The 26,829-nt window shown below is 43.7% G+C and overlaps 5 protein-coding genes across 7 annotated transcripts; 2 read left to right on the forward strand and 3 right to left on the reverse strand.

Annotated features, from left to right (window-relative positions):
* Positions 1 to 121: 121 nt before the first annotated feature.
* On the forward strand, positions 122 to 17,901 carry LOC117138916 (ATP-binding cassette sub-family G member 1). Of its 3 annotated transcripts, none has more exons than XM_033300978.1 (12): positions 122 to 185; positions 8,885 to 9,301; positions 9,365 to 9,482; positions 10,536 to 10,731; positions 10,855 to 11,000; positions 12,149 to 12,387; positions 12,459 to 12,599; positions 12,938 to 13,224; positions 14,862 to 15,030; positions 16,102 to 16,202; positions 16,832 to 16,990; positions 17,056 to 17,400. In XM_033300978.1, exons 2-12 carry the CDS (start codon positions 8,926 to 8,928, stop codon positions 17,398 to 17,400), a joined length of 2,277 nt encoding a protein of 758 aa, XP_033156869.1. In that variant the 5' UTR covers positions 122 to 185; positions 8,885 to 8,925. The 3 variants fall into 3 exon arrangements, with proteins under 3 accessions (XP_033156869.1, XP_033156867.1, XP_033156870.1); XM_033300976.1 differs by lacking the exon at positions 122 to 185 and adding an exon at positions 4,844 to 5,384; XM_033300979.1 differs by lacking the exon at positions 122 to 185 and having other exon boundaries at positions 8,926 to 9,301; positions 17,056 to 17,901.
* Positions 17,902 to 17,963: 62 nt separating this feature from the next.
* Positions 17,964 to 19,404, reverse strand: LOC117138950 (glucose-fructose oxidoreductase domain-containing protein 1). Its single transcript, XM_033300988.1, has one exon. It carries the CDS (start codon positions 19,308 to 19,310, stop codon positions 18,156 to 18,158), a length of 1,155 nt encoding a protein of 384 aa, XP_033156879.1. The 5' UTR covers positions 19,311 to 19,404; the 3' UTR covers positions 17,964 to 18,155.
* A 216-nt stretch (positions 19,405 to 19,620) lies between these two features.
* LOC117148941 lies at positions 19,621 to 20,361 on the forward strand. The gene has a single exon (XM_033316670.1). It carries the CDS (start codon positions 19,673 to 19,675, stop codon positions 20,057 to 20,059), a length of 387 nt encoding a protein of 128 aa, XP_033172561.1. The 5' UTR covers positions 19,621 to 19,672; the 3' UTR covers positions 20,060 to 20,361.
* A 1,659-nt stretch (positions 20,362 to 22,020) lies between these two features.
* Positions 22,021 to 23,730, reverse strand: LOC117147924 (putative gustatory receptor 22f). The gene is made up of 2 exons (XM_033315052.1): positions 22,753 to 23,730; positions 22,021 to 22,698 (listed from the first exon to the last, which is right to left on the reverse strand). The coding sequence occupies exons 1-2, from the start codon at positions 23,728 to 23,730 to the stop codon at positions 22,546 to 22,548; spliced, it is 1,131 nt and encodes a 376-aa protein (XP_033170943.1). The 3' UTR covers positions 22,021 to 22,545.
* A 1,789-nt stretch (positions 23,731 to 25,519) lies between these two features.
* On the reverse strand, positions 25,520 to 26,313 carry LOC117142191. The gene is made up of 2 exons (XM_033306041.1): positions 26,148 to 26,313; positions 25,520 to 25,888 (listed from the first exon to the last, which is right to left on the reverse strand). Exons 1-2 carry the CDS (start codon positions 26,265 to 26,267, stop codon positions 25,628 to 25,630), a joined length of 381 nt encoding a protein of 126 aa, XP_033161932.1. The 5' UTR covers positions 26,268 to 26,313; the 3' UTR covers positions 25,520 to 25,627.
* Positions 26,314 to 26,829: the final 516 nt, after the last annotated feature.

A 26,829-nucleotide genomic window follows, 5' to 3' on the forward strand; every position in this document is an offset into this window, starting at 1 on the left:
TTTTCAACCCTCTTCAAGCAATTTCCCTCCCTTTCTCTTTTCCGTTGCTATTAAGCGCTTTGTTTTCATTTCCCTTCGCGTAGTCAGTTGGTTTTCCACTGCAGTTGCAGGCGCAGCAAGCAGCGCTTGATTAAAATTCCAATTTTAATGACATCGCCTTCCATTTAAAAGTGTCGATTTATACTGTAAGTTTGAAAGTTATTGTGAAAAGTGTTTAGCAACTAAAATGTCAGTTCATGAAATGTTTAGTTAAAAACTGAGTGCGAGGACTTTTGAAGCCTGCAATGCGTAGGTATGGTTTGAGATACCAGGTCGTTGTACTGCGTATATATCACTTTTGTGCCGCTTACATTTTCAATATTTCGGTTCTCGGGTTCTCTGTTTTTGTTTACTGCGTACATCAAGTTTTCCGATCACCGGTTACCTCTAACCCTCTATTGCTTTTCTATAGCCTCCCCCTGTCCACTCACCCCTGATGGGTTTTCCTCTTTGGCCATTTTCTTGTTTTTCCTTAATCTGCTCAATTGACATACAATTGATGGATTTCTTGCTAATCATGCTGATTGGATTTAACCGAGGTCTTCTTGCTCAGTTATTCTATCTTTTTTATAGTACATAAAGAAGAATTAAGCAAATAGCATATTTAATTGAATTATAATTTAATTACAATAATATTTAATTATCATAAATAAGTTTTGCCATAACCTTTACATACATAGTTCGATTTGCGAATGGATACAATGTTCTCGCAGTTTTTTTCCGCGAACGATAAAGAATATTGGTCAAGTTTGCCTATAATGCCATGTCGATAAAGCCACCAGTTGCGGCAGCTGTGTGATCTAGTATTGTTTTTCCTCGCTTTTCCAGCGTTAATCTCCCAAGGTTGGGCCATTGACAGTCGTGCTCGGTTGAAGGTTGGATCGTGGGTGCAACTACCTCTGTGATCTGGGCTCTGGGGTTCCTCGGATGGATCATCTTCGCTTTCCACGCCTCCACTTTGCGTCTGATTCTTGCAGTTTATTCAACTTTCCAACTGCGGGGCACAATGAAATGACCAAAAGCACAGTGGTATTCATATGCTAATCGATTGCGCACTCATATTCCCTCCAGAACACACCTTTCGCTATTGGAAAAATTGGATTTATTACGAATTACTGTCATGTGCCGCATGCCTCGCATTCTGATTTCGGTACTCAGCTTTTTCGGCGGCTTCTTTCGCTGTTTCCGGCTGGTTCCCATATTATTCAACTTTGAATGGAAAGAAAGTGACGCATAGTAATCATCGTCCGAGGGGAGGTAACTTTGGGTGGACTGGTGGTTGTGGAAAGAACCAGTAATTCGCATTGTGTTAGTATTCATAGTAACAGACAGAAATTGATGGCTTTTAGCTTTCTGTCCAATTAATCTATTTCTGGAATATAATTTATTTTTATCAATACTGAATAATCTTTGATGATGAGAGAAGAAGAAAATGGCAAAATATATTAATATGGCGTACCAGACTGTAGCTTCATAATAGTTTATTACTTATTATATAACACCTGATCCCTCAATGCCCACGATTTTGACCATTCTCGTTTTATGAACCACGGCTCGTTTAATTCTGATGCCGCAAGCGTTCCGGGCACCCATCCCCAGACTTTGAACTATATAACATCATCCCGCATCTATAATTCATTCAACTGCGGTCTACGTTACCATCGACACGATCGCCGTGGAATCAGCCAACCCATCCCGTTGGGAGCAGACCGAAATGCCAAGTAGCCTCCTTCGAAATCAACTTATTCACTCATTCATCCATTCACAATTGGCTAACGTCACGCCAGCCCGCGCCCTGCCCCCCAATTTGTTGCAGTGTATGCATGTCAATCAGGCTTAGAAAACCGAAAGCCAGACTTTGTCGCCGGCTCCTCCGATTCCCTGCCCCTTCCTTAATTAGTGGCCAAATGGGGTGAATTTGGAGGGTATGCCGATTTGGTCCGGGCTTTGGTCCGCGCTTATGCCTCTCATTAGCGAAACATTTGGTGTCCCAAGTGGACTTTTAATAATGCGATTTTATTTTCTTGCGATTTCTGGCCGGGCATAGGGAAAGACTTGTTATTACTTGCTTTCCACGATCTGCGATTCATTTCGAATTTCGCTATCAGCTTGGAATTTTTTTTCCCAACTAAAAAGTGTCGCCCTGAGCATTTCCTAGCTTGCGAAAATAGCTGATCGTGAACCCAGATTGAACCCTTGTTTGGAAGGCTTTCTACCAGCGAATAGTTCGGTTTGTGGGGCCCACGCTCCAGCATCGTGTCACCTCCGAGGGCTACTGGCTATTGGAGCCTTGGAGCACACAGATCTTGGGAGCACACCCAAAACTTGTCGCCGCCAGGGGGACACGCAATGTGTAATCAGTGGGGCGCACTTGTGCGGTATCTCCTCCATCGCCATCGTCATCATCTCCTGCTTGCGCAGTTTCACTCGGATTTGTTGACAACAAATCTCGTAATTTGTTTTTAGCTTATTCAGATTTTCATATTTAAAAAGCTGGGCCAGTGCCTCGTAACTGGGCGCAAAGGAAACGGGTAATTTATTCGCGAATGCGTGACAAAAGTCACATTAGCATGTTTTAAGCTCGCCTATGTGGGTTAAGAATAGAGATAGTAAGCCAAGAAAACCATAAACTTCAATAGGTGGGAAATTGGAAGTGTGTCTGAGAATTTTGTTTAGTTAGAATGTTTATGAATGTTTATGAATTAGCGGCGCTCTATCCAGCCTGTAAACATGAATATCAAGTTATGAATGAATGAATGTTTGTAAACAATTCTGCTAATTTGATATGAAAATGGGAACAGATAAATAGAAATGGCAAGTGCCTGTGTCTGAATCACCATTGCATCTCAATGAAATCTTGAGCAGATCTACTCAAAACCCACACCACAAGGGAAAATATCGTGACGTTGTCTGGCAAATTAGAAATGTAAATTAAACAGTGAGACCGCCCATTCGTGTGCCAAGAATTGGGTGTAAATCATCATTCGAGGTTTACTGTAAGGCGATTGGGTAGTAACGCACGTGAAATTAACCTGGCTCAAAGTTCGTGGGAAGTGCAGCAAGTGTTTTGGCCGCAGTTGGTAGCCAAATAATTGGATGCGCAAAGAACACTCTGTAAACAGCGTTATCAGTGGATATTGGCCACATAATTGGGCCCAGATAAGCAGGAAAAATAACTCTATTATCTATCGCTATCTTTTGTTCCTTATCTGTGCGAAATAAGTATAATTCTTTATGGGAAAACTACGCCATTTATCCCAGAAATGCCAGTAATTATTTGCCAAGTTTGCGAGAATAGCTAAATCGATGGCTTAAGCTGAACTCCGTACTATTTTCCACTTGCAGCGCATATAATTAAGATTATTTACCGGATTGTTTATTTGGCCCATTTAACAAATTTTCCCCGACTTAATTGCCAGCCTGAACAATGTATTAAGAAATGAGGAGTAATTAAAGATTTTAAGGTAGGGCCATGTACTTGCTTGATCTTTGGCCGGATCCGATCAGAATGTATTGTAATTAAAGGTTGCAGTACAATAAAGGGATTGGTTAGGCCTGACTGATCAGAAAGCTAATTAGGCTTACGTTTGTTATTCCATTCAATGTTTAAGGGTGAGGTTGAAAGGTGATAGAAATATAAATATAGTAGCTAAATGAAATATCTTAAATATGCATCTTTGAACTGCATCAAAGAACCTGCACCCCAGAAAATTACCCCTATTTTCATTGATCAGTGAATATTTAAACAACAATTAAAGCATTCTCCGCACAGAATTTGCTGGGCAAGGGCACTTAAGTGTTTTAAACAAGCCTTGTCCCGTGGATTAACCCATTTAAAAAAGTCGTAGCAACAGCCCTAGGTCTATTTAGAAACCAATTAGCCCGGCTAATCTCGGGCCAATTAAGTTTTTCCAGCTCACGTGTCTTCTGTCAAGCTAGCAGACTGGCTTACTGGCTTAATCGCGAGCCCTGCACAAACCAGCAATTAAAAAATCAATACCTCGCATTGATTACACGATGCCAATAACTGATTTTCGAATAATTGCAACCTGCCACCAGCTCGTAGATCAATAAACCCTAATAAAACAGAGCGCATACTATGAGACAATACCAAAAGTCCGAGTCAAACTGCAATTTTCCACATTGTCGTTAAAGCCCAGACATAAATCACTTCGAACCGCAAGCTGATTCACAGTAAAAAAAAAATTGTGGCGATTGAAAAACGCAGCTAACGTCATAGGAAAAACTTGACTTTGACTTGTGCAAACCACGCAACGATCATTGGCAAAAAAAACCCAGAAAGAAATCGGGAGATTTGCCAAGAGAGTGCTCACTACGTAGTGCCTAACGGGATTGCGATGGAGGTCAGGGTATATTACTTGTAATGTACGACCAATAAACATATGCAAGGAACGCGCTACTTGACTCGACATTTGGACACCCAGTCTTTCATTTTAAATATCATGTTGTAGTCTAATTATCATAGCATCCCTTTTGGGAACAACGAAGCCAGAGTTACGAAAAGGTCCTTAAAGGTTTTACTTACTTAATTTAAACCGCCAGAACCGAAGCTTGCAAGAAATTTACACATATACTGTTGCACGCCAGTCCTGCATACCCCGCAGCCATGGGGTTTACTGGATATCGGAGTTTGGAGCAGTCCCGTAACGTAACGCTAGACGTAACCGGCCGGCGGGAGAGAGAGAGCGAGAGTTTCCGCCGGAGCAGCTGAGACGTATTCGGATGGGGATAGGGGTCTTATAAAGGCGTCGTGGAGAGCGCTCAACCGCTTAGTTGATCGGCAGCGAGCGTGGCGAGCGCACGTGCAGCGGAACGTATATATTCTTGTTCAGCGGGATCGAAATCGGGGAAAAAAAATCGAGACATACACAAAAATCGAAGCACATTATGTATAGCACACGCAATTGAAATTAATTTACGCGTCGCTGCCCATCTGCATAAGTTCAATGGAAGCAGAGGCAAAAGCCGGAGCAAAAGCACACACCGTGTACTGAGAGGAAAAGTAGAAAAATGTGAAGAAAGTGCAACAAAGTCGAATTAGTAAATCAAAAAAAAAAAAAAAAATACAAGAAGTGCGCCTAACAACAATACAATAAAACAATCATCGCGTGTTCGTCCATATGTTAAGCAAAGGTTAATTAGACAGACTGCAATTATTCCGCGTTGCAGTTGGCTGTGGAGTACGAGAAACATTTCTTTGTGTTTATGTGTTTTCATTCAAAAAAATTCGTTACGCGTCTACTCTTACGACTTCCCGAGAAGAATCCAAATTATTCGTGTACTACTGCGAAGAAAAAACCCGCTGAAGAGCTTGCAGTCAAGAGGTTCGTTAACACCGTCGAGTTAGTTACCTTTTGACCCATTAAACGGAGAAAGAACTAGAGAAAAGAAAGCTTTGGGAGGAGTGGAGTGCAGGAGCGGGTTGAATCACCAGAAGAATTGTGTAAACAAAGAACAGAAGAATGCTGAAAGCACGCACTGAGAAAAAAAGCGGAATGCTTCTAGATGTTTAAATCTAAATTTCTGCAAAAATTAACTTTCTCATAAATGTGCTCACATACCATTTAATTTTAAATTATGTTTAATTTTATTCCCCAAAGTAATATTTAAAATAGTGGTAAATGCTAAAAACTCCCGATTAGAAAGTAAACAGCTGTGCGGGGCAGCTGCATAATTTGCCTGTCTTTCTCGGAAGAAAAGCTACCCGTTCGAACTCCGTCCGCTGCGAGCAGCATTTCTAGTTGCATCACTCGTGCCTCGACTAACTTATTCATGAGTGTGCTTTGAATCGGGAATTGTGCTATGCAAATTTATTCACTTCCATACCCATAGCCAGCGGCAATGTGTTTCTAATTTGTTTGGGAAACAGTTGGGGCAATTACTTATATCGTGAACTTTTATTTCGCTACTCCAGCAGATTAATCTCTCTATCTAAATTCCCATTCAATCATCTTAATTTCGTTCAATTTGCTCATTACGCGCGCGGGATGATAAAATTTACTAACGTATGAATATACATACATACAACTAATGCACTCGAAATATAAGTTATAAACAAACCGAATATAGCGGTCAATGGCTGACTGCCACTCGAAGCGAGAAACTCAATAAAAAAAGGCAAGACAAATATTGGAAATCAAAACAAACTTAATATTATGCCGGCTACTGCGACGTACATACACGAATGTACATCTACATATGTTCGCTGTCATAGAACTCATTCTTGTGCATATATGTTTTCCGAGTCTGGCTGAGATAAACCCTGATCCATTAACATTATTTAGCTGGCCACGTGCTGGCCTTGGCGATGTCACTTTTCTTTATCGCGAGGCGAGCAGTGAAGTAGTGGTCCCAGGGGTCGTATACGTAATGCGCGGCTTGGTTTTCCTTTTTGAATTTTTTTTTGTATTTATCGTGGCTTTGCAGTAGCCAAGCCGAAACGATCAATTGCCTCATTCTATTGTAGTTCTCATCTACTTTGTTTTATTTTCTGTGTCGAAGTTGTTCATGATCTTTCAGTTTCGTGACTTTAATTGAAATGGCGAGCGTTTTTCGATTTTTTTCGAGTTTATGTATTTGCCTGTCGAGCCAGCGGCGAAAAATAACAATTTGCATCGACTGAGTTATGAACAGACCGAATGTCTAAAGGTCCCAACGACCTTTGCGACTGGAGCTTTCCAAAATTATATGAATACCCGGATTCTCATAGTTTCGTTTCGGTGCTTCTGAACCACTTATGAAGCTGGGTCACGATCTCTGGGTTACAAAGTGCATACAAAATTGTGTTTGAGTCATCGCAGCGCGGCTCAAACTGCTAAAAGATAAGTGTTGCCATAAAAATATTAATTATTGCTGGAAATAAGCAGCAGAGGAGCAGATTCATAAAACGAGCTAAAACTATGCACAGTATAATTTTTGAAGATAAATAAAACGAGTAATACTGGTACATAAAAAGTAATTACGTGCAAAATTAATAAGCCTCGTTGTCTTTGGAACATTGTAAGTTCACAACCTACTCCCGATTTACGTATTCATCCGTAATTTGATAAGCGACCATGGCTGAATACTTCGCTTTTCTAATTTCATATGCATAGACATGTGCACTATAAAATGCTTACATATACATATATTCAATTATGTCATTCGGCGAACATCGTGAATTGATCGACTATATGCTGAACTCAATTGTATCTGCCACAGTCGCCCAATCAATGGAAGCCGCCAGCTCAATGAAACTGCACTCGAAATGCACTCAAGACAGAACCAGTTGAACTTCTAGCTGGCACCAAGATCATGTCGCACCTCTCGACTTGATCGGCTCTATTTTTTGGCTAATCAAAGACTGCGAAAAGCGTGTAAATGATTTGCAGTTCTTTATGCAAAACTGGTTTCTCCTTGTCTCAACAGTGTTTGACTTGTCATTCAGCGAACAAGCCAGACACAAGCTCTTTACACCAAAGTCAATATCAGTTGGCCACTCGAAACTCGTTGGCCAAATAAACACAACAAATCCGGAGTGTGTGTGGACAGCCTGGCTAAAAAGAACCGCCCAAAGCCACTGGAAAACCGTTTTTGAAGTAAGCCAATTTGCATGGGTGCTAGCCTAGATATTCGTTCTTTGAAGGTTTCGTGTTGGGAAAGGCACTGCAGTTTGCTGTATATTATTAACTATATACAACAACTATTTCCCAATAGTTACACACCTTTCCATCAAGTGCAAACAACATTCTAGCCGATTCCTCCCAGCTTATTTGTTTGCATAAGTAATTAGCAAACCCTAAATCGGGCAGAAAATTACTGACCTAAGTCAAGGGTACATAAAATTAGCAAACATTAGCGAACTGCGGAATAATCAACTATAAATCAATTCTAATTTCATTAGGACTATAACATCAATATTTGCTATTGACACCGTTCCTTCAAATTGAATTTAATTCACAACTAAGCCTTCGATTTTATTCGTTCTTTGACTGTCTATTTTTGCATAATGTCGAGTCATCGGATCAAAGAGGAGAAATTCCACAAAAGATGACGGGCCAAAAGATTATTTGGTTACATGCCATGCTTTTTGGAACTCGATTCGAAAGAAGCGTAGTCTGTAAATAAACCTAAAGTTTATTGGACTCCGAGAGGAATTCTTCGCAGATAAGGGATCTTCAGACTGTCAGCCTACAAAACTGTCTATCCATCAGTGAGACAGAGCTCACTTAGCGAAGTGCCCCCATCTCCCATCTACAATAAATGCCTTTTACAGCTCAATAACTTTCTTTGTTCGAGACAGGCTTAAACAAAAGCCCAGAAAACAAAACAAACTGTGTGTATATATTTATATTTATAAGAAATATTTAATGACGCATCTGCTTAGTTCGCGAGATGCAAGTGCTAAATTGCACAAGCACAGAGAAACGCCCCAAACAATTAATTGGCTTGCAACAAATAAATACTTTGTAGTCAAATATCAACATTAAATGAAGTTAACGCCCCAGCGAGCAAACAGGTCGTTAATTCGAAAGCGGCTTCTATAATTCTACACTCGGGCGAAAAACTGTTGAGAGGCCATTAATTATGGACGTGAATTCTGATTGCAGATCACGGATGTATCACATCATTAGCAAGAACATGGAAATGAACCTAATTTATATGCTATATTTAATTATATACACTATAAGCGCTCAAACTCCGCCTTGGCTTTCAAAAGTAGATTACTGCAAAACATTTATTGATTGCATTCAAACACGTCTGCGTTGATAAGACTAATCTTTGCTGCTTCTTGAACCAACTTGCAACGCATCTAAAGAGTTCATTCCTCCGTGTGACATTTCAGATACCCATCCTGACCAGAAACATTGAGGATTTCGTGCAAACATGACCCTCTTGCCAGACATCAAGGCATCGGATGCCGCCTGCTGCGTGGGAGGTGCGAACAGCGATGCCAGCAGCAGTTCCGGCGTCTGCAGCCTCAAGGGTCACCATGGTGACCCCGACGGCGGTTGCCTGGGCATCAACTGTTGCACCACGGCGGCCAGCTCGGAGCTATCCATCGACGAGACGTCATCGACCTCGTCCAGGGGCTCCTCCGAGCTGACCAGCAAGGTGACCAACGACCTGAACGGATTCCAGAGGCCAAACTACCACCAGGCGGTGGCGCATGCCAACTTCGACCACTGCGATCCCGTGGACATCCAGTTCGCCGACGTGCGCTACGCAGTGAAGAAGTTCTCCTTCCCGGAGCGGAAGTTCGGTGGGTACTGCCTCTGAGCACTTTGAATGTTCTATATTGAAGTATTTCCTTATTGCGCCGCAGTCACCAAGGAGATCCTCCATGGCCTGAACGGCAGCTTCCGGTCTGGCGAGCTCACCGCCATCATGGGTCCTTCGGGCGCCGGCAAGAGCACGCTGCTGAATGTGATGTCCGGATTTTGGTGAGTCCTCCGCACGGCTGAACTTGAAAGTCGATATGCACTTTGCGGGCAGCTTCGCTTTTAATTTATGGTTATATCGCTGAATTTGCAATCTGTTTCGTGCCATTTAATTACACATTGGACACATCGGCTGTGCATATAAAGTGCAGACGTCGCAGTCGTTCAATCAATCAGCACATTGTTTGAGTGTCGGCAGCACAGTAACACAGCTGCATTTGGCTAGCTATGTAATTAAATTTTCACATGGCTGGGTTAGAGATCGAAGGGTCTTGTGGAATTTCACCTAGTTCTAGTATCTGCCCATACAGCTTAGAAAGCGATTGCTTTAAGGTGTAGGAATTGCATTTGCAACTGATAGCTACATAGGATTGTGCGAAATACACATGAATCACAATCGCGCGTTTTGTTTGACGTCTGGAAGGCAGTGCACTTGCGATTGCCGTTCCATCCCGGACATAATCTCATCACTTCCTCCGGCAGGTCGGTTCAAGTTCTCAGCCATTGCATAATTAGGACTTCAGTCGCGGATGGGAAGCAATCTCTCTGAGTCACAATTGCCCGCCACAATTGACGTATCTCGCAGGAAATCGCCGCTTAATCGCAGCCCTCTTTTGATGGCCAACTGACAGCTATTACAGCATTTTAGTAAATAAACATTTTAGCAATTTATACATGCACCGCACGTGCAGAGGGAGGAACTGCGAGTCTGGCCAGTGGAGCCATTCACTGCAGGCTGCTGCCTTAATTATCATGATTTAAGTAATGGACGTGGTGGTAAAAACGATGCCCCAGGCGGTACACGGGTTTTCATTGCTAAACGTTATCGGTCAGTAAACTATGAACTTGAATGTGGCGCATGAGCATAATATACATATGAAGCTCGACTCACTTCCCCGAACCAGACGCTTGTGAGTGAAGCTATTTTTCATTCAGTCCAGCCCATTTTGAACCCATGTACGTTATGGTACTTAAATTAACCGCTTCGCCCGATTATATTGCGATTTTTGTTCGACACATTTTCACTCGGCACTCGACCACGCCTCTTTTCTGCAGCTCCACTGGCGTGTCGGGCGATATCCGGGTGAATAGAAAGCCCATGGCTCCCAGCTCCGAGAGGTTCCGCCGAATGCTGTGCTACATCCACCAGGACGATCTGCTGCGTCCACAGCTGTTGGTCGGCGAGATAATGCTGCTGGCGGCCCATCTGAAGCTGGGCTTCAAGGTCACCAAGGCGTACAAAATGGATCTGGTAAGTGATAATCCTAGACCCCTTCTCCGTGAATTTATAGCTCTAAAGAAGTCTAAAAAGATCGCTAACATCTTAGGGCAACGATACTATATCTTATCCGAAATACTTCTGCACTCTTCACAGATCAAACACATCTTATCGCTGCTGGGTCTGGACCATCGCTACAATGTGCCCACTGGGAAGCTCTCGGGTGGCCAGAAGAAGCGGCTCGCAATCGCCCTGGAGCTGATAAGTAATCCTCCCGTGCTATATCTGGATGAGCCGACGACGTGAGTGACACTATATGAAAGCAGACTTATGTAATTAGAGTAGCCATGATAGTGATCATCTCCAGCATTCTGATGCTAATAATGATGATGAGCAAACTTTGCCTGGCGGAAATTCAGCAAAAACACCAACTGACCCACAAGTCAAGTTTGTCCCCATCTATATGTCTTTATGACTTAGGGCTTATCAATTGTCCAGATAGTCTGTTTAATAGTTTCGACTTGTTTTGATTAGTGGTGTTCGGTGAGCTGTAAACAGTTTATTATTTAAATTTTGTATTGATTATTCATTTAATTACTGCGCTATCTGGCAGATAATTCCGTAATTAATTAAATTGTTCATTAGTTGTAGATTACTTTAATAGGAATTGATGGGTCTGTGGTTATATAGTATGAACCTAAATCGGATTCATGCAGCAATAAAGGGCCAGTTATTTTGAGTCGTCTGGCTGGGGATTATGAGTATGAGTCCCTTTTCATGTGGCATGACTAAGTATAAGTTGATTCAGACAACTCGTCGAACACTCCACAATCCCAAAGAGAAATTCATGACTGGATACTTTGCAAACAAAGGGAGTTGGCAGTTCCAGAAATATCTCAAGAATAAAAGCCGAGAACGACTGGGTTATTTTTGAGACTCTTTATAATATCATACGCTTTTCTTCTAAGACCTCACTTCTCACCATTCATTGGCAATTAGTAAAAAAGGGTATTAGGCTACGTGAAAACTTGAATCTGGGATACATGGATACGAGTATCTGAAATTATACGTATGTATCAATTTCAGGCAGTTAATAACACTTGAAAGAACTCGTTTTTGAAAGTGTCAAATAAAATGCCGACTGCAAGTCGATCATCAAATCTTTGCAATGCCGCTGGACTTGCATTGGCAAATGGATTTTGGGAACAAACCCGTTTCTCACTTTCATTTGACTTCGCTACAAGTTCAAGCCGCAATCTCACCTACCATTAAAGTTTCAGTTGCCCAGTGGTTTGATGTTCTTTGCTGTCAGCAAGACAGATGTTGGGTTTAATGGGGTTGTTATTCGTTAGCACTTCAAAGGTTAGGCGGGCAGCAATTAAACAAAGTTGAGTCACACCGAAAGTTGAATTAATGACCGGGTCGTTCTGCTCGCTTGTTCGGATTCCAGTGGCCTGGACAGCTCCTCGTGCAGCTCCTGCGTGGCTCTGCTGAAGAAACTGGCCTCCCAGGGCCACACGATTGTCTGCACCATCCACCAGCCGAGTGCCCTGATCTTCGAGATGTTCGACAAGCTCTACACCGTCGTCGATGGCCACTGCATGTACCAAGGACCTGTGCGGGAACTGGTGCCCTTCCTGGCCGACCAGCAGCTCGTCTGCCCGAGCTACCACAACCCAGCTGACTATCGTAAGAGCACCACTTTCATGCCACATGCCACATGCCACATATCATATCATATCATATCTTATGGATTTCAGTACTGGAAGTGGCCGTGGGCGAGCATCAACGTGACCTGAATGAGCTAATCCATGCGGCCAATAAAAAGTATTACGAGGATGTGGATCGCTGTAGTTATATGAGCAGTGCCGATATGGCACGCCTCGTGGAAACCATTAAAGGTGAGTTCTATAGTGCTCAGATCAGTTGCCATGCTTCGTGTAAATTAAATTATTCTAAATATAAAAGTTTGAATGAAGTTTTATGCGAATATTGTTACGGTCCAGTGATAGCGATCTTTATTAGGCCACGTTTTAAAGTTGAGTCGTTAAAGTAGAGGAGGTGTGCTACTATTTTCGGTGTTATAAATGCGTTAGCTATTAAATCTGCGAAGCAATTCCAAACATATGTATACAATCAAAGTTTTTTTTAAGGAAAACTGCCAATTATTGGCGCATGGTGCAGAAATTTCCCCTACTAGAGCTGCCACTTACTAACTGGAACTTTCTCCAAATTGCAGAAAACATGGGCGGCAAGACAGTGGTAAAAACCAGTGAAGCGCTGGCAGCATTTGCGGCGGCGCAATACTCCTGCTTCGACTACGCCTCGCCGCAGGAGCTGGCTCTGGAGGAGATCAAGGCACTGAGCGGCGCCCCCGAGAGCGCGAATCCAGATCTCCTCGAGAAAAATCTGAAGCCACAGCCACAGCCCCTTGCCAGGCCGCCGAATGCCATCCGATCGGCCTCGTTCCTCATGCAGTATGTGCTCCTGATGCAGCGCATCTTGATCTGCGCCAAGCGAAACTACGTGAGTAGAAACACAGTCGGACCTCGATACCACGAACTAAGTACAACCATCAAGGTTCAAGGCTCGAATTGTGGCAAAAATATTTGTTATATATATCTGCCAGCTTTTTAAAGCACTTAAGCTTACCTTTTTATTTTAAGACTCGACTGCAATAACTTTAATGCACAAAGTAACTAGGGTAGCAATTAGTTGAAAGCCGGTTTAGGGCAGCGGCGTTAAGAGTTGATGGTTGATGGCCTGTCGAGTTGATTTGGTAATTGGTGCGGCGTCCTCGAAAAGTGAATCCAGTTTCGGCTAATCTCGTTTCTGCGTAATTCTTAATGGCTAATCTCTTAAATAGCCGCTTTTTACTTTATTTTTATATTTCCCCGGGCAATTACAGCCCAGTTGCACATTACCATTTAGTGGCCGTACATTAAGTACTATAAGTTTTTTGGGAAGGTTGAACACTTCGCCACGCTTTCGGATTTTGCTAAAAAAATCATACAAAAATGGGACTTATGCATGCTCTTAATGGTGATATAAGATCATGCATGCGGAATATAATAGGGCACTAGCTGAATTTTTTATGCATTATGCCCGAGCATATAATCAGGGCATTAAGCCACATTTTTAACAGCGACTTGTGGGCTCATAAGTACTTCATGCACACAACTCAATTGTGCAATTGAATTTCTCATAGCTATGTAACATATATTCTACAATTAACAACGATTTTCAGTTCGTTGGCACTACGTAAAAACAAATGACTTGGAGCAAAGGCCCAAGTACTTACCATAAAAAAGAGATAAATAAATATGTAGCTGCGGAATCAGAAATGCCATCGAGATTGATGGCCCGCGTTTATCATCCGAATGTGCCCAATTAGCACTTGGCGTATGTTTGAATGTGAAATTGAACAGCTTGTGTGATGACCACTTAGCGAGCTAACTCACTTTTATGTGACTGCACACGATCAATCTGCGATGGATCTGCATACACACTGCACTCGGCCACTCAAATAGTGGAGTGTGAACATAGCTTCGTTAGCACCTCCAGTTCCGCCGATATTGACGTGTCAACCGGCCAAGCGGCCAACCGGCGACTCCGAGAATCTCGGACCCACTCGAGCGGCTCGTAACTCAAAAGTAATGCCAGCCAGCACTCAGCCTTCACACAGATTTCGGCTTTAGACTGTTCTAATGACCAACATCCACGGCACGATTTACTGGCTATTAGTTGCCAAAAGGTACAACTGCGGTCAATGCAATAGCCATCAAGTTGGGCACAGTCTTGTCTTATTACCAGCTACTTTATTAAAGTTATGGGTGTAGTAACGCAATATGTCATAGTTTAGACCCACTTTCCTGTCAGATAGTTAAAAGCTTAGTGCTTTTGACAAATAGCCCAACCCTGAGAAAACTGCCCATAAATGTGTCACTTCGAGTGAAACTTGCTGTGAACACATAAACTAACAACAAACTAGCAATGAGCATATTTGCAAGGACATTAAAGAGTTCTTCGCATTCGCATGAGAAAGTTCAGCCAACGGTGCTTACGTAAAGTATCTCAATTTTTTAGTTTCCATGAACTGCTTGATTTGCATCTTTATCAACCTGTGTGCCACATATGTACCTAACGCCCCGTATCTCTTTCAGTTTCTGCTGCTGGCCCGCATCTTCTCGCACATTTTCATCGGAGTCGTCTTCGGGTATCTGTACATGAACGTGGGCAACAATGCCCAGAGTGTGCTGGGAAACTACGTGTATCTGTACGGCTCCACGCTGCTCTTGGTCTACACCGGCAAAATGGCTGTGGTCTTGACATGTAAGTAGCTGCAATCGCCAGATAATCGCCTCACTTCACCTTGCCATCACCAACCACCCAAGTGCATTTGTCCAAGTGGTTCTCGAGTGCTATCGAGTGTACCTCCGACTTGGCCTCTCCCAGTTTCCAGTCAGTGGTTTCCTTGGATAGCCAAGTTATGCATAAATTTGTCGCCAGATTTGGCCAAAAAACTGCAGCTGTTCTTGCGCAATGTGTGTTTATTTTGGCAACTTTGCTTTGTCTCTAGCTGCCGCATTCTAAGATATTTTTGTCAAGATACTTATTTATCGCGGAATGCGGATTAGCCAATACTATCTTGGCATTTGCACAGAAGTTTCGTGTCTCTTAATTGGCAAAAAGGAAACAAGATTCTGAGCTTAGATAGTGGATCATTAGCTGGGTTGGTCCAGAGATTCAGCTACGCTATACAAATGCCCGATTTTATAAGTTGCTAAGAGTAAAACTGTGTTCTAAGATATCATCTACATGCAGATTGTTCTATTGGTTGTGTCGACTTGCTCAAACCTCTCAATCTTGTATCTTGTATCTTGTATCCAGAGAACTCTCGTCACAAACAATAAATTCTTAGCGTTCCAAATACGCCATAGTAAACTTACCTAAAATATATTGATTGGAATATTAACCCTCGAGGCGAGGCCAGATCTGATTAGCGATAAAAGATCTCTGGCGATCCACTTTGTCATTTATAATTTCCATGTAAATTGCCAAAAATGCACTTCTCGCCCCGAAAAAGACGATCCTGAAGCCCGCTAAGTAAATAATTATAAAATACAAGAGACACAAGCTGCGATTATTGTATAATAAAACCGGTTGGCCAACGATTCTCGACTCTTTTTTACAATAAATTACTGCAGACAGGAGGCATTGGAGGAGCTGGTGGAGCTGGGGCAGCTGGGTATCCGATCTTTACCGGTTTCGGTTTACTGACCTGACCTACATATGTATAATGCCCCCACCTTCGTGCGCACACTTCGCATCGAATCGCATCGCATCGCATTGAACCTAACGAATTTAATCGCAATCTCGTTTATCAATTAACTTTATCCGCAGTTCCGCTGGAAATTGACATGCTGACACGGGAGCACTTCAACCGCTGGTACAAACTGGGTCCCTACTTCCTCTCGCTGATCTCCTTCGAAATACCCTTCCAGGTGAGCCCCGCCATAGCGCATACTACAGATCGCCGGGGCGATCAGAACCCAACCCCAACGGTGGCGGCGGTGGTCATTAATCATCATTTAGAGCTAAGCTTCCATAGGTGGCAGTGGCCTAATGAATTGCCGCTCGGTCATTAAGTCAAATTAACGATGTGAAATCGGCGATGTTCGAGTTTGCGTTTCATTTGCGTGACAGAATCGCGTAAGCCCGACTACCTGTAATTTTGCAGTGATTGTTCCGATATGCCGGACTATATATATATATATATGTAAGTGTGTTGGCCATGTAGTGAAATTGGCAATGAAAGAAACTCTTTTGTTTGCCGCACTGTTTCACGATTCGAAAGGCAAACATTTTTGGTAATTAGGGGCAACATTCTCTTGGCTGCTTTTTCAGTTTTTTGTGACAGTCGTACCAGTTCTACATATAGAGTTTATACTGGTTTTATCTAATCTAGCTACTATTAATCACTTATCACGGCCCATATCAATGCAATGAATTATAATATTATCATAAATGGTAAATGACACACAAATCAATATTAATATCTATAGCAAATCAGCCAATTAATAATCTCTTCCTTTCCCAACGGCTTACTAATATTTGAGTTTTTCCATTTCAGAGCCTCTGCACCGCCATGTACATCATCATCAGCGTGCATCTGACTGGAAACGATGCCACGGACTCATTCCGGATCAACTACTTCATGCTGCTGGGCATAATGGCCTCGTTGAGTGCACAGGCCTGGGGCTTCTTCGTGGGAGCCACGTTGCCAACCAAGGTGGGTTCAACACGCGACCAGCTAACTGGGAATCCAATTGGTAATAACTGATCTTTCCGCCTCAGCTTGCCGTGTTTCTGGGACCCATTCTGGCGGTGATGTTCTCCGTTTTTGGATTCTGCACGCGCTACATCGACATCACGCCCCTCTTCCGATGGATGTGGCACCTGAGTTACTTCCGGGCCGGATTCCACGGGGCGTTGAACGCCATCTACGGGATGGATCGACCCTTTCTGGAGTGCCCCGAGACTGCGATGTACTGCCACTTCCGCAGCCCGAAGGTCTTCCTCAAGTACATGATGATATCGGATGTGCACATGTCCGACTGCCTGATCCTCATGGGCATCGTGATTGGAGTCATGCATGTGCTGACCCTCATCACGCTGTGGCACAAGCTCAACAAGCGATAGGATCCCAGTTTCAATCCCTTTGTACATAGTCGGGTGTCTTTCCATCTCTCCTTGTTTTAAGTTCCAAATTCGAAACAACCCTTTGTGTTTTTACGATTGATCGACCGATTCGATGTTAGCTTAGGTATTTATTTAAATATTCTCTGAAATATTGTACGCAAGAAGGCTTTAGGGTAGCTTACTCCAGTTTAAGTGCTGATATACCAAAAAGGAAGATCAACTGCAACACAGCCTCTATAACCCCGTTTCCATCTTGCCCTGTAAACTGTATACTTCATCCACTGAGCTGGATCTCCGGGAGGACTCCAGCTATGCCAAGTCTTGAATATTCATCTACTCCTATAAGGTCCGCTACAAAGATACTTTTGTGATCAATATTTTGTTTCGTCTCTTTAGTTTTAGCTCTAAGTTCGAATTACTTGTATATGGCATATTTCGTTTAGTTTGTATAGACAATGTTTTTAATTTTTGTTTTTATAATAAAACGTTTGGTACATTTGATGACTTCTCTTTCCTTACTATTAAGAATTTCAAAATGTTTTCTAGCTAATAGAAATATAAAGTCTCATGTCTAACAAATCAATTTTATTAGTTGCAAAATGCTGATGCCGTACAAATAAGTTAAATACATTGATGGAGATGACGCCGGCTGGAAAGCCTGAATCTTTTGAACGCTTAAAGACTAAACACGTACATTATATAAAAAATATATAGTGGAATCATTCATATATTGCACCTATGTAATACCGACTCTCTCACATTGTGGACATGCGTGCATATCGAATTATCTGGTCGTGATTCAGGGGGCTGTCGGTGGACAGCTGAACCCTTTGCCACTGCCTGGTCTCGTTGGATTTCCGGATGGCCTCCACCACAGCCTGAACGTAGAGGCCGTCCTCGAAGGTGGCCGCTGTGGAAACTGGAGCCTTAACCCAGGAGGACTCCTTGCTGCCGAAGGCTTCCTTCAGAGCGCCAACCATCTTGCAGAGTCCTTTGATATAGGGTCGTGGTAGCAAGGAGTTGTTGGTGGCGAAGTGCAGATCCTGGACATCCACGTAGACAGCTTCCTCCTTGGGTTGGCCCTCCTTGAGGACAAATAGGTCGCCGCCGCGGACCACCAGGTGTCCTTTGCTGCCATAGATGAGCACTTCCTGCGAGAAGGCTTTTGCAGGCACAGTGTGACTGTGTAGGGCAACTGTGACCAGAGTTCCACTGGCCAGTTCCATTTGGAAGTTGCAGAAGTCCGGAGCCGTAATTTGTCGAATGCCATTAATGGCCGGGGTGGTTTTGGTGTAGGATCGGAGGACTCCATGCACTCTTATTGCCTGCTGTTGCAGCAGAAAGGTGACCAAGTCCACCACGGATCCCACGAGATTCAGGGCACCGCCGCCCATTTGGGCATCGCACATCCAGTTGTACTTCTCGGGGAAGAGCGTTCCCATCTGAACGCGCACATCCATGAGTACCACGTCGCCAATGGAGCCAATCAGCTCCTCCTGCAGACAGCGTCGCATGTGGGTGAAGGCGGGCAGGAACCTCAGCGGATGGTTGACCAGGGAAATCAAAGTCGGATAGTACTGAGAAGCCCGAACCATTTTGAGTGCGTCCTGCTGGTGCAATCCTGCTGGCTTGTCGCACACCACATGCTTCCCGATGCCCAAGGCCTTCACCGAGATCTCCGCGTGCAGAAAGGGCTGGCAGACGATGAACACCAGGTCCACATCCTTCCGGAGCAGGACATCGTCGATTACGTTCGTATGGAATTGGACATTCTGCGTGGTGGCAGTCTCTTTCGCCTCTTTCAGGGTCCTGCCCCAAATGGCCCGCACCTCGAATCCTTTCTCCCGCAGCAGTGGCACCAACACATTGGCTATCTCTCCCGTTCCGAACACTCCAACGCCCGGCAGCATCGCTCAAATTGGGTAAAACTCTATAAAGTTAAGGGAAAATTCCAATGTTTATTTTTTGGTGGCCGACCAGGGCTGCCACATCGATCAAACTGCGGGCGTGAACAGCTGTGGCTATCGCAGCGATGTATCGATAAATGCCTGACAGCTATTTTCTAGCTAAATGTATTCCAAATATTTAAAGCTTTTAAAATATATATTTAACATAAGAGTTAGGTGTGTAAGCTAATTCAGTGGTGGCTAGTGAGTCAATTACTAATTTATATCCCCTTTTTGTATTTAAGCTGAGTTCATAGCAATCTTTTCAATTTTACAAAGCATGATTTAAATTCGCTTTCGAATCATAAATAAATATCCAATTTCAAATGATTTCGATTGCTCAGTGGCTGACCTCTTTTACGGCCGGAGCCTTGGCCTCCGCACAGGCGACTCGTTTTCTAAAAACTGTCAACGAGGAGGAGTCGCCCGCCAAAATTTCTAGCCAGCTAGAAACTGCTGCCATCGATGGACTGGCCACCGAGCAACCGAAGATCCTGGGCTCCGAACAGATCAGCAATGTCATGCAGCACATTCTGAGCAGCGAGCGCAGCGCGAGTGGCGTCTACTTGGACGCCATGCACAACCGGTGTGCCAACAAGCAGGAGTACGCCCTGGGCTCCGAGTCGCTCAACCAAATGCTGGAGGACATCATGACCTCCGCCGGGAGTGTGAGCAGCAGGTCCTTGTCCATGGAGCCCGCTGTCGAAGCCTAGGAGTTTTTAACACTAGTTTTTTGAACTAACACAAAGTAAAACTTTCTTTTTTCGTTGCTTAGAATCAAATGAACCTGTGAGATTAGGCCAACATAGTCCACAATGCTTATCTCCTTATCCTTGCCAGTGAAATGCAATCCCAGTTTAAAGACCTCCTTGCTGTCCACTTAATTAACTAAGCCAGAGTCCTTTGGCTTCCATTTCGAGTGCGGTCCACGCCGCCAACCAACTCCCCATGTCCTTTGCCCGTTATCCCCTTTTTCCCCTATTCCACCACATGTGGCCCGCTTTTCGACCCTTTGAGCCATGTGCGGTATTGCAGCTGTCAAAGCAGCCGGCATGCGGAAAATGATTCTGCAGCTTATTACAAGCTGGCAACTGCGAGTGCAAACGCCGGTGGAGTGAAGGACTTACTGACGACTGGGCTTATGATGCACGGAGCACAATTGGGGGTTCAGACTCTGGAATAACTATCAATATCACGGGTTTAGGGACTCCAGTTTGCCATTACTTTTGGTACGTAGCTTTTCTGAAGAATTCGCATACAGAGTAGGCATTTCTCTCAGTGCCACCACACATTCGTGTGGGGGGCTGTGTTTGTGCGGGCGAAGACTGTGGGCGGGCGGACATAATGCAAGCATTGGCAAGCCATGGCAAACAAATGTCACAGTCGACGCATTGCCCTGTCATATGGTAACCCAATTAGTGTAATTTGGTTTAAGGCAGCTGCCATCTGTCTGCCCCACCCACATCCATGTACCATATGCCATATGCCATATACGCCCCCAATCCCGTCTTAATTAAACCACAAAGTGCACAGCGGCAGCGGGCAAACAATTAAATTTAAAGCAAACCCAGCGGCCCCGCAAACAGCTAATGAATGCTGCTGCTTTCGACCTCGGGGCACCAGATATTGCCACAAGTTATGGCGCCATCAAAGGTGCAATCGCAGGGGATGCCCCCGAAAGTAAAACCCCACCCAAGGCGTTCGACTAGCTCTTGAGACAGCTATTGTGTCGGGAGGGGCAGGTGTTAAAGGTAGTTGTTATACATCACCTGTTAATCGTAAATTTACATCGCACACCAGTTTGATCTGTCGAATAACTCCGATTAAACTTCCACTATGCTGTGCCACATAACAGCTTAATGGCTCTAAGTAGCAGCCGCAAACTAGCTTTCTCTAAACCAATTAAAATTTATCAGAGCCATCTTATGAATGCCCCAAGGACGGACAGACACAGCTTCTAATTGAATTCTGAATGTTAATGGCAATATTGATTACACTTGCTGATCCGGGCTTAGTTTATCCAGACTTTGTCAGACCGCAGGACTCCTGGTGCGCGGGGCATGTGGCATGTGGCGGTAACCTTTCCGCAGACCAGACATTAATCACATTTAAGCCAGATTAATACTAAATGCAGGGGCAGGACGAGCACGAGCTCGAGCCCTAAATGCCTGCATTTGGAGGCAGGACAACTGAGCATTTAATAAGCCAAACAAGGGGCCGTCGACGCAGCTCTACGTGACCTCATCTTGAGGTCTGCACGCCGGCGGAAACTGAGTCTGCGACTGAGACTGGGACTAGGATTGCGTTGGGATTGGTACTGGGACTCGAATGAATCAGACCGCACATAGATCTCTGTCAGAGGCATTAGCATTAGCAGCGAAACAGGACGAGCGCAGGGCAGCCAAAGATAGTTCATCAAAACTGACAAGCCCATTTCGCTGTTGGGAGTCACAGAGCGTCCTCTTTCTCAGCTATGATACTACACTTGGAGAAAATCCTGAAAATATAAAAGTAAATAAGCCGTACTAGATAGAAATCATGATATGCTATAGATACAACATGTATAGGCTGAAAATAAACCAATTATTTGCAATAGATATATTCCTTTATTAGTTTATTTTTTCTGTGTTGCGATGAGCTGGAAGGCAGGACACCATCCCAACTGCAGGGAAGGCTCCGCATCACCAGGCAGCTCCTCCTCCTCCAACGCGCCCCACTTCAGCTGGAGAACCGCAGCCAACAGATGAGAAATATTCATCAGCATTTACGTCACGCAGCGCGCAAAAGTCGCTGGGAAAGCGGCGGCGGAGAACTGGGGAAGCGGAGAAATGGCGAAAGGAGCGCAGGACGAACAGGACGAAAAGGACCTGGCACTGGATGTCAGTAGATTTATGTTGACATTTCAATGACAGTTGTGAAAATGCTTCCATTTTATGTGCGTTTGGCTGTGGCTGTGTCCCGTCCGTCGCCTCTTTCATCTTAAATTTGCGCAAATTGCTTTATCGCAGCATCTTAAATTATTTCCAATCACGTATCACTCACGAATCGGCGAAAGTATATGTCGCGGATGTCACGCTCCTGGCAGGAAAATAATAATGTCACACACTACTCTCGAATTTAAGGGGGAATTGTTCGGTAATAGTTAAAGATAGACTTTTAGCTTATCCTAAACATTTTATTTGTCGCTGTAAAGACAACTTTACAAGTTCATGAAGTCGAACTGAACCAGGTAAACCAGGTAAAGAAAACTGGTGATGATCATTTGAAAGCCCATGTTGTAGTTAATGGAAAAGAGACCACACAGCTGAAACCGAAACTTGCGGTGGGTGCACAGCCATGCAAATTCATTCAACTGTCGGAAAAAGGATATATTAAGTTCCTTGCAACTTTGTTTCCATATACTCACACTTCTCTCCAACTCCTGATCGTCGTGCTCCAGATCAGTGAACAGTTTCAGGACCTTTGATGTCTGATCTCCACACTTTCCGGCGAGATCGCACACCACGATATTCAGCCAGAAATCCCAAATATTAAGGATCAATTGGGGGGAAGCCACTAAGTAAATATACCGCATGTTCATGCTCACTCCGAGCACTATGAGGAAATAGATTTGCACAGTGTTTCCGATTAAATATATAGTTAGCATAAGGATCAGCTGCAAATCGTTGCTCGCTACCACCAATTCACTCAGCTTCAGCAGGCGATCGTACAAGGATGCGAGTGCGCGAATTCTTGAGGAGCTCAGATGGCTTGACTCCTGGAGGGTTTCATTGACCAGCCACACATAGCGATAGACCAAAATGATTTCGGTATGAAAGTGCATTATAATCAATTGCGAGCCCACCGATGGCAGGTAGCAAAGGATCTTAAGGATCTTCGGGTACGAATTTTCTTGGCGTAGACAGAAGTAAATTGAAATCATGAGCTGACCTATTACAGCCACATGTTTTTTAATCACGAAACAGTTAAAGTTGGGACAATTCTTCGGAGTGAGAAGGTCTTTTACCTGGTCCTCTAGGGTGAGTAGTTCATTGGCAATTTCCCGAACCGTGTTGCTTTTCCAAACATTCATGAGCAGTAGTACGCTTATGGTGAAGAATGCAGTAACCTCGAACTGCAGATATATTTTCTCCAACAGCGGATTGCGATCGAATGCATTGTATTTCCTTCGCTGCTTAGACGCCAGGTGGCTACTCAAGGCTAGGCACATGGCCAGAGAATTTAGAATGAAACCGTAGAGTAGAAGCCATCGGGAGCGTTTCAACTGCTTTCTCCGGGAATCGAAAGTAAAGGGGAACAGTCCCAGTAGCCAGGATGCGTAGAGGGACGTCTGCAGCATGAACCATGCCAAATGGCAACTGAAACCACGACGAGGTTGGAACATTTCCCTCTAAAGCGCAGGGTAAAACTAATGTCAACAAGGGAAGGCACTAAAGTTAATCCATCTTTCACATGCAATTAGTGAAATTAAAATTTTATTTGCATTAAACGCACTCGTCGCGTATTTTAAATTGACACATTTCATAAGATCCAACTAGCTAAGGATTTCCCTCCTCGTAACTCCGCTGGCAATCAAAAAACAAATTGTTTGCGTGCCAGTCATCAATTTTTATTAACTTGATTAAGTGCTTTATGGCAGGCATCGGGGATTTCTGGTTGAGCAACAAGTTATTAGCCATGGAATGGAAATGCCGAGGGTCTCTAAGCCAACCCAGCTATATATAGATATATATGCACATAGCACATAACGAAGGATCTCCTGCGACAGCAGCTGGCGAAGTAGCCTCTTCTCCAGCTGGTGTCAAGGAATAATATTTGCATTGTTGTAGCTGAAAAGGGGCTGACTTAAGTGGGCCTGGGGCGGGTTGAGGATTGGGGTTAGAAGGCTTCAAGGTGTGGGTGGTTGGTTGGTTGGTCGAGGTCCCCGAAGCTCAGCATTTCAATAAGCTGAAGCTCAGCCTCGGATGAGGACGGCGGATGGGGGGCACAGGCTGCTCTGCTGACGGGGGAATTTCATTAAGCAAATAACAGGAAGTTATGAAGACGTTACCTTCGTAGTTAACTGAAAGGAAATTTCTGCAAGGCCTCCGAGCTTAACCTTCCCAAAATCTGGCATTAGTTTTTATTATAATTTTTTGTGGTAAAATAAACGATGCCCAATCCAGAAGCTTGATTGTAGTTTGAAGTAATCAACTTTCCAGAAGATAACTTCCTCAAATACTTAAGAGTGTGGACAAGAAGGGAGTGTAGTCCAAAATGAAGTGCTTTCTGCTGGCAACTGGAAAATTCCATTTGCCCAGGCCCACAAACATATCAAAACAAGAAATTTTGCAGTCCAATGAATGCCGGATTGTCTGAGGGAATTCCATTAGCAAGGATCTCGTCCTGCATATGCATATCCCACCCAACTGGCCCACAAAAACACGCATTTGCATACACATTTGTATAAATAAAGACGAGCACCGAGCTGGTCACTTGCCCTAATTGAGCCTGAAGGTGGGATTGGGACGCCTTTTGTGGAGCTGAGTGAAGAGTCAGGAGGCGATGAACTAATTGCAACATATGTATGCTAGTCGAAGCACACTCGCAGTTAAGATTTATACTCATAGCTCCTTAAAAATGTAAGAAATGGTACAGTAGGAGTGCTATCACAGATACATTCTACAATATCTAATCAGAATATATTAGATATTTTCTAACATTTCACATCCGCAGTTACTATTATTTGTACCGCGAGTGTAAGCGTGCTTATGTGCGCACATATACTTGACTGAATCTCAGACAGAGCAGTCATATAAAATGCAATTCACAAATGAAGATTCATGTCATTTTGCTCCGCTCTCGACGTCCGCAGGACATAAATCAATGCATCCTGACACAAACTGGACGTCCTGACTTTCGACTGCGGAAACGCACTTCGCCCGCTTCTCCAACATTTTCCATAAGGCAATTTGGCAAGCTCGTTAAATGATTTCAACAGGCTCGACTGGCAAACTGTGAGTTTTGCATTTAAAGTGCCCCATTGCCATTGCCATCAAGTGTGTCACATGAGCAAATTGTGTGTGTGCACAAGTTAAAACTCACTTAATTATCCGAATGACACTGCGCAAATTGCAATTACGCCTCGCACTCACTTGTTAACAACGCTAGTTTTGGTACAACTTACAGAGTAGTAAGGGCTTTCTTTACCATTATATTTTGATTAATACTTTATTCTTTTTTTGTGAGAAATCTCTTAAGAAAAACCCAAAAGTGACTCCTTTCTCTAACTGGAATTGCTTTTACTCTTGCGCTAGTTTTTCAATTAGTTCCGAGTGCCAAAGGTCTTCGAGTCGCTTTTGGTGAGTTCGCTGAATGGCCGCGATTATCCCGCGGTTCACGGAAGTCAGGCGCTGTTGCTCGCAAATGGAAATGTTTGGCAGCGGTTGGTTGAGGTCGGGAAAGTCCTCGAAGTCCATGCCATCTGTTCCCGAAGATGCTCCGAATATCTGATTGTAGTTCGATGCGTTTAATATGGGACGCTTGGATTCTAATTTTCGTTCCTGTAAGATGATACATATAGAGTACACATATTATTTAATTAGCAGGATATAAATATTCATAGCTGCGCAGTTATTTGTCAGAAAAAACACGTTTTGAATAAAAGCGCATAATGGAATATTTATAAACATGCACATACTAATTACAATAAATCAGCATAAGTGCTTTTGGTTAGCAAAAAGTGATTGAAACGTGCACTATGCACTTAATTGTGGCTTGGTAATTTATTGGGAAAATTGAATACCCGAAAACTTCACTCACCTGATTTTTCCTTGGGCTGCGGTTGGAAAATATATTCTCCAGATCCCTCCTGCGCCTATTGAAATCGTCCTCGCTCTCCATGGGATAGTCATTGTAAATGACACCTAAAAATGTATCCATTTTGCTACGGACTGATTCTTTTCACCAATTTTCCAGCTGGTTTAATTATCGATGATAAAATCCAGGGCCTGCTGAGAGATTTCGATTAACCAGGGCTCCCAGCTCATTCATGCAAAATGCATGTCGATCAATCCAAAACAAATTAGCACTGCCCACTCATCCCTAGTGCAGCTAAAAGCCTTTTCACCAGCCGAAATCCTCGGACCGAGGCCCTCGATTATTTAAGTACTAAATGCAGATAAAGTTCCGTTTTTAAGGCTTCTATGCGGGAATCCGGACTGCGGACTACGGACTACGGACTGCGAACCTTTCTATGCACTTTGCTGGCGGACCTAAAAATAAAATTTATTTACAGTTTCCCCTGCCGGAGGATACCGAAAAACGGAAGCTAGTGGGCGGGGATTTAGCAGTGGGGGCGCGGTTGGGAAAACTCAGTCACGTTTTGTGCAAAATGGAAATGGTTTGGAATTTACGGCCAAATACTCGGCCAGCAAGTACTGTAAAAAATGCGAAGGGCGGCAACCCTAATCGTCGTGAGGGACTGCCATTTTTTGCAATTTTA

The sequence above is a fragment of the Drosophila mauritiana genome, chromosome 2L (assembly GCF_004382145.1).
Source record: "Drosophila mauritiana strain mau12 chromosome 2L, ASM438214v1, whole genome shotgun sequence".
In the NCBI taxonomy this organism is placed as follows: domain Eukaryota; kingdom Metazoa; phylum Arthropoda; class Insecta; order Diptera; family Drosophilidae; genus Drosophila; species Drosophila mauritiana.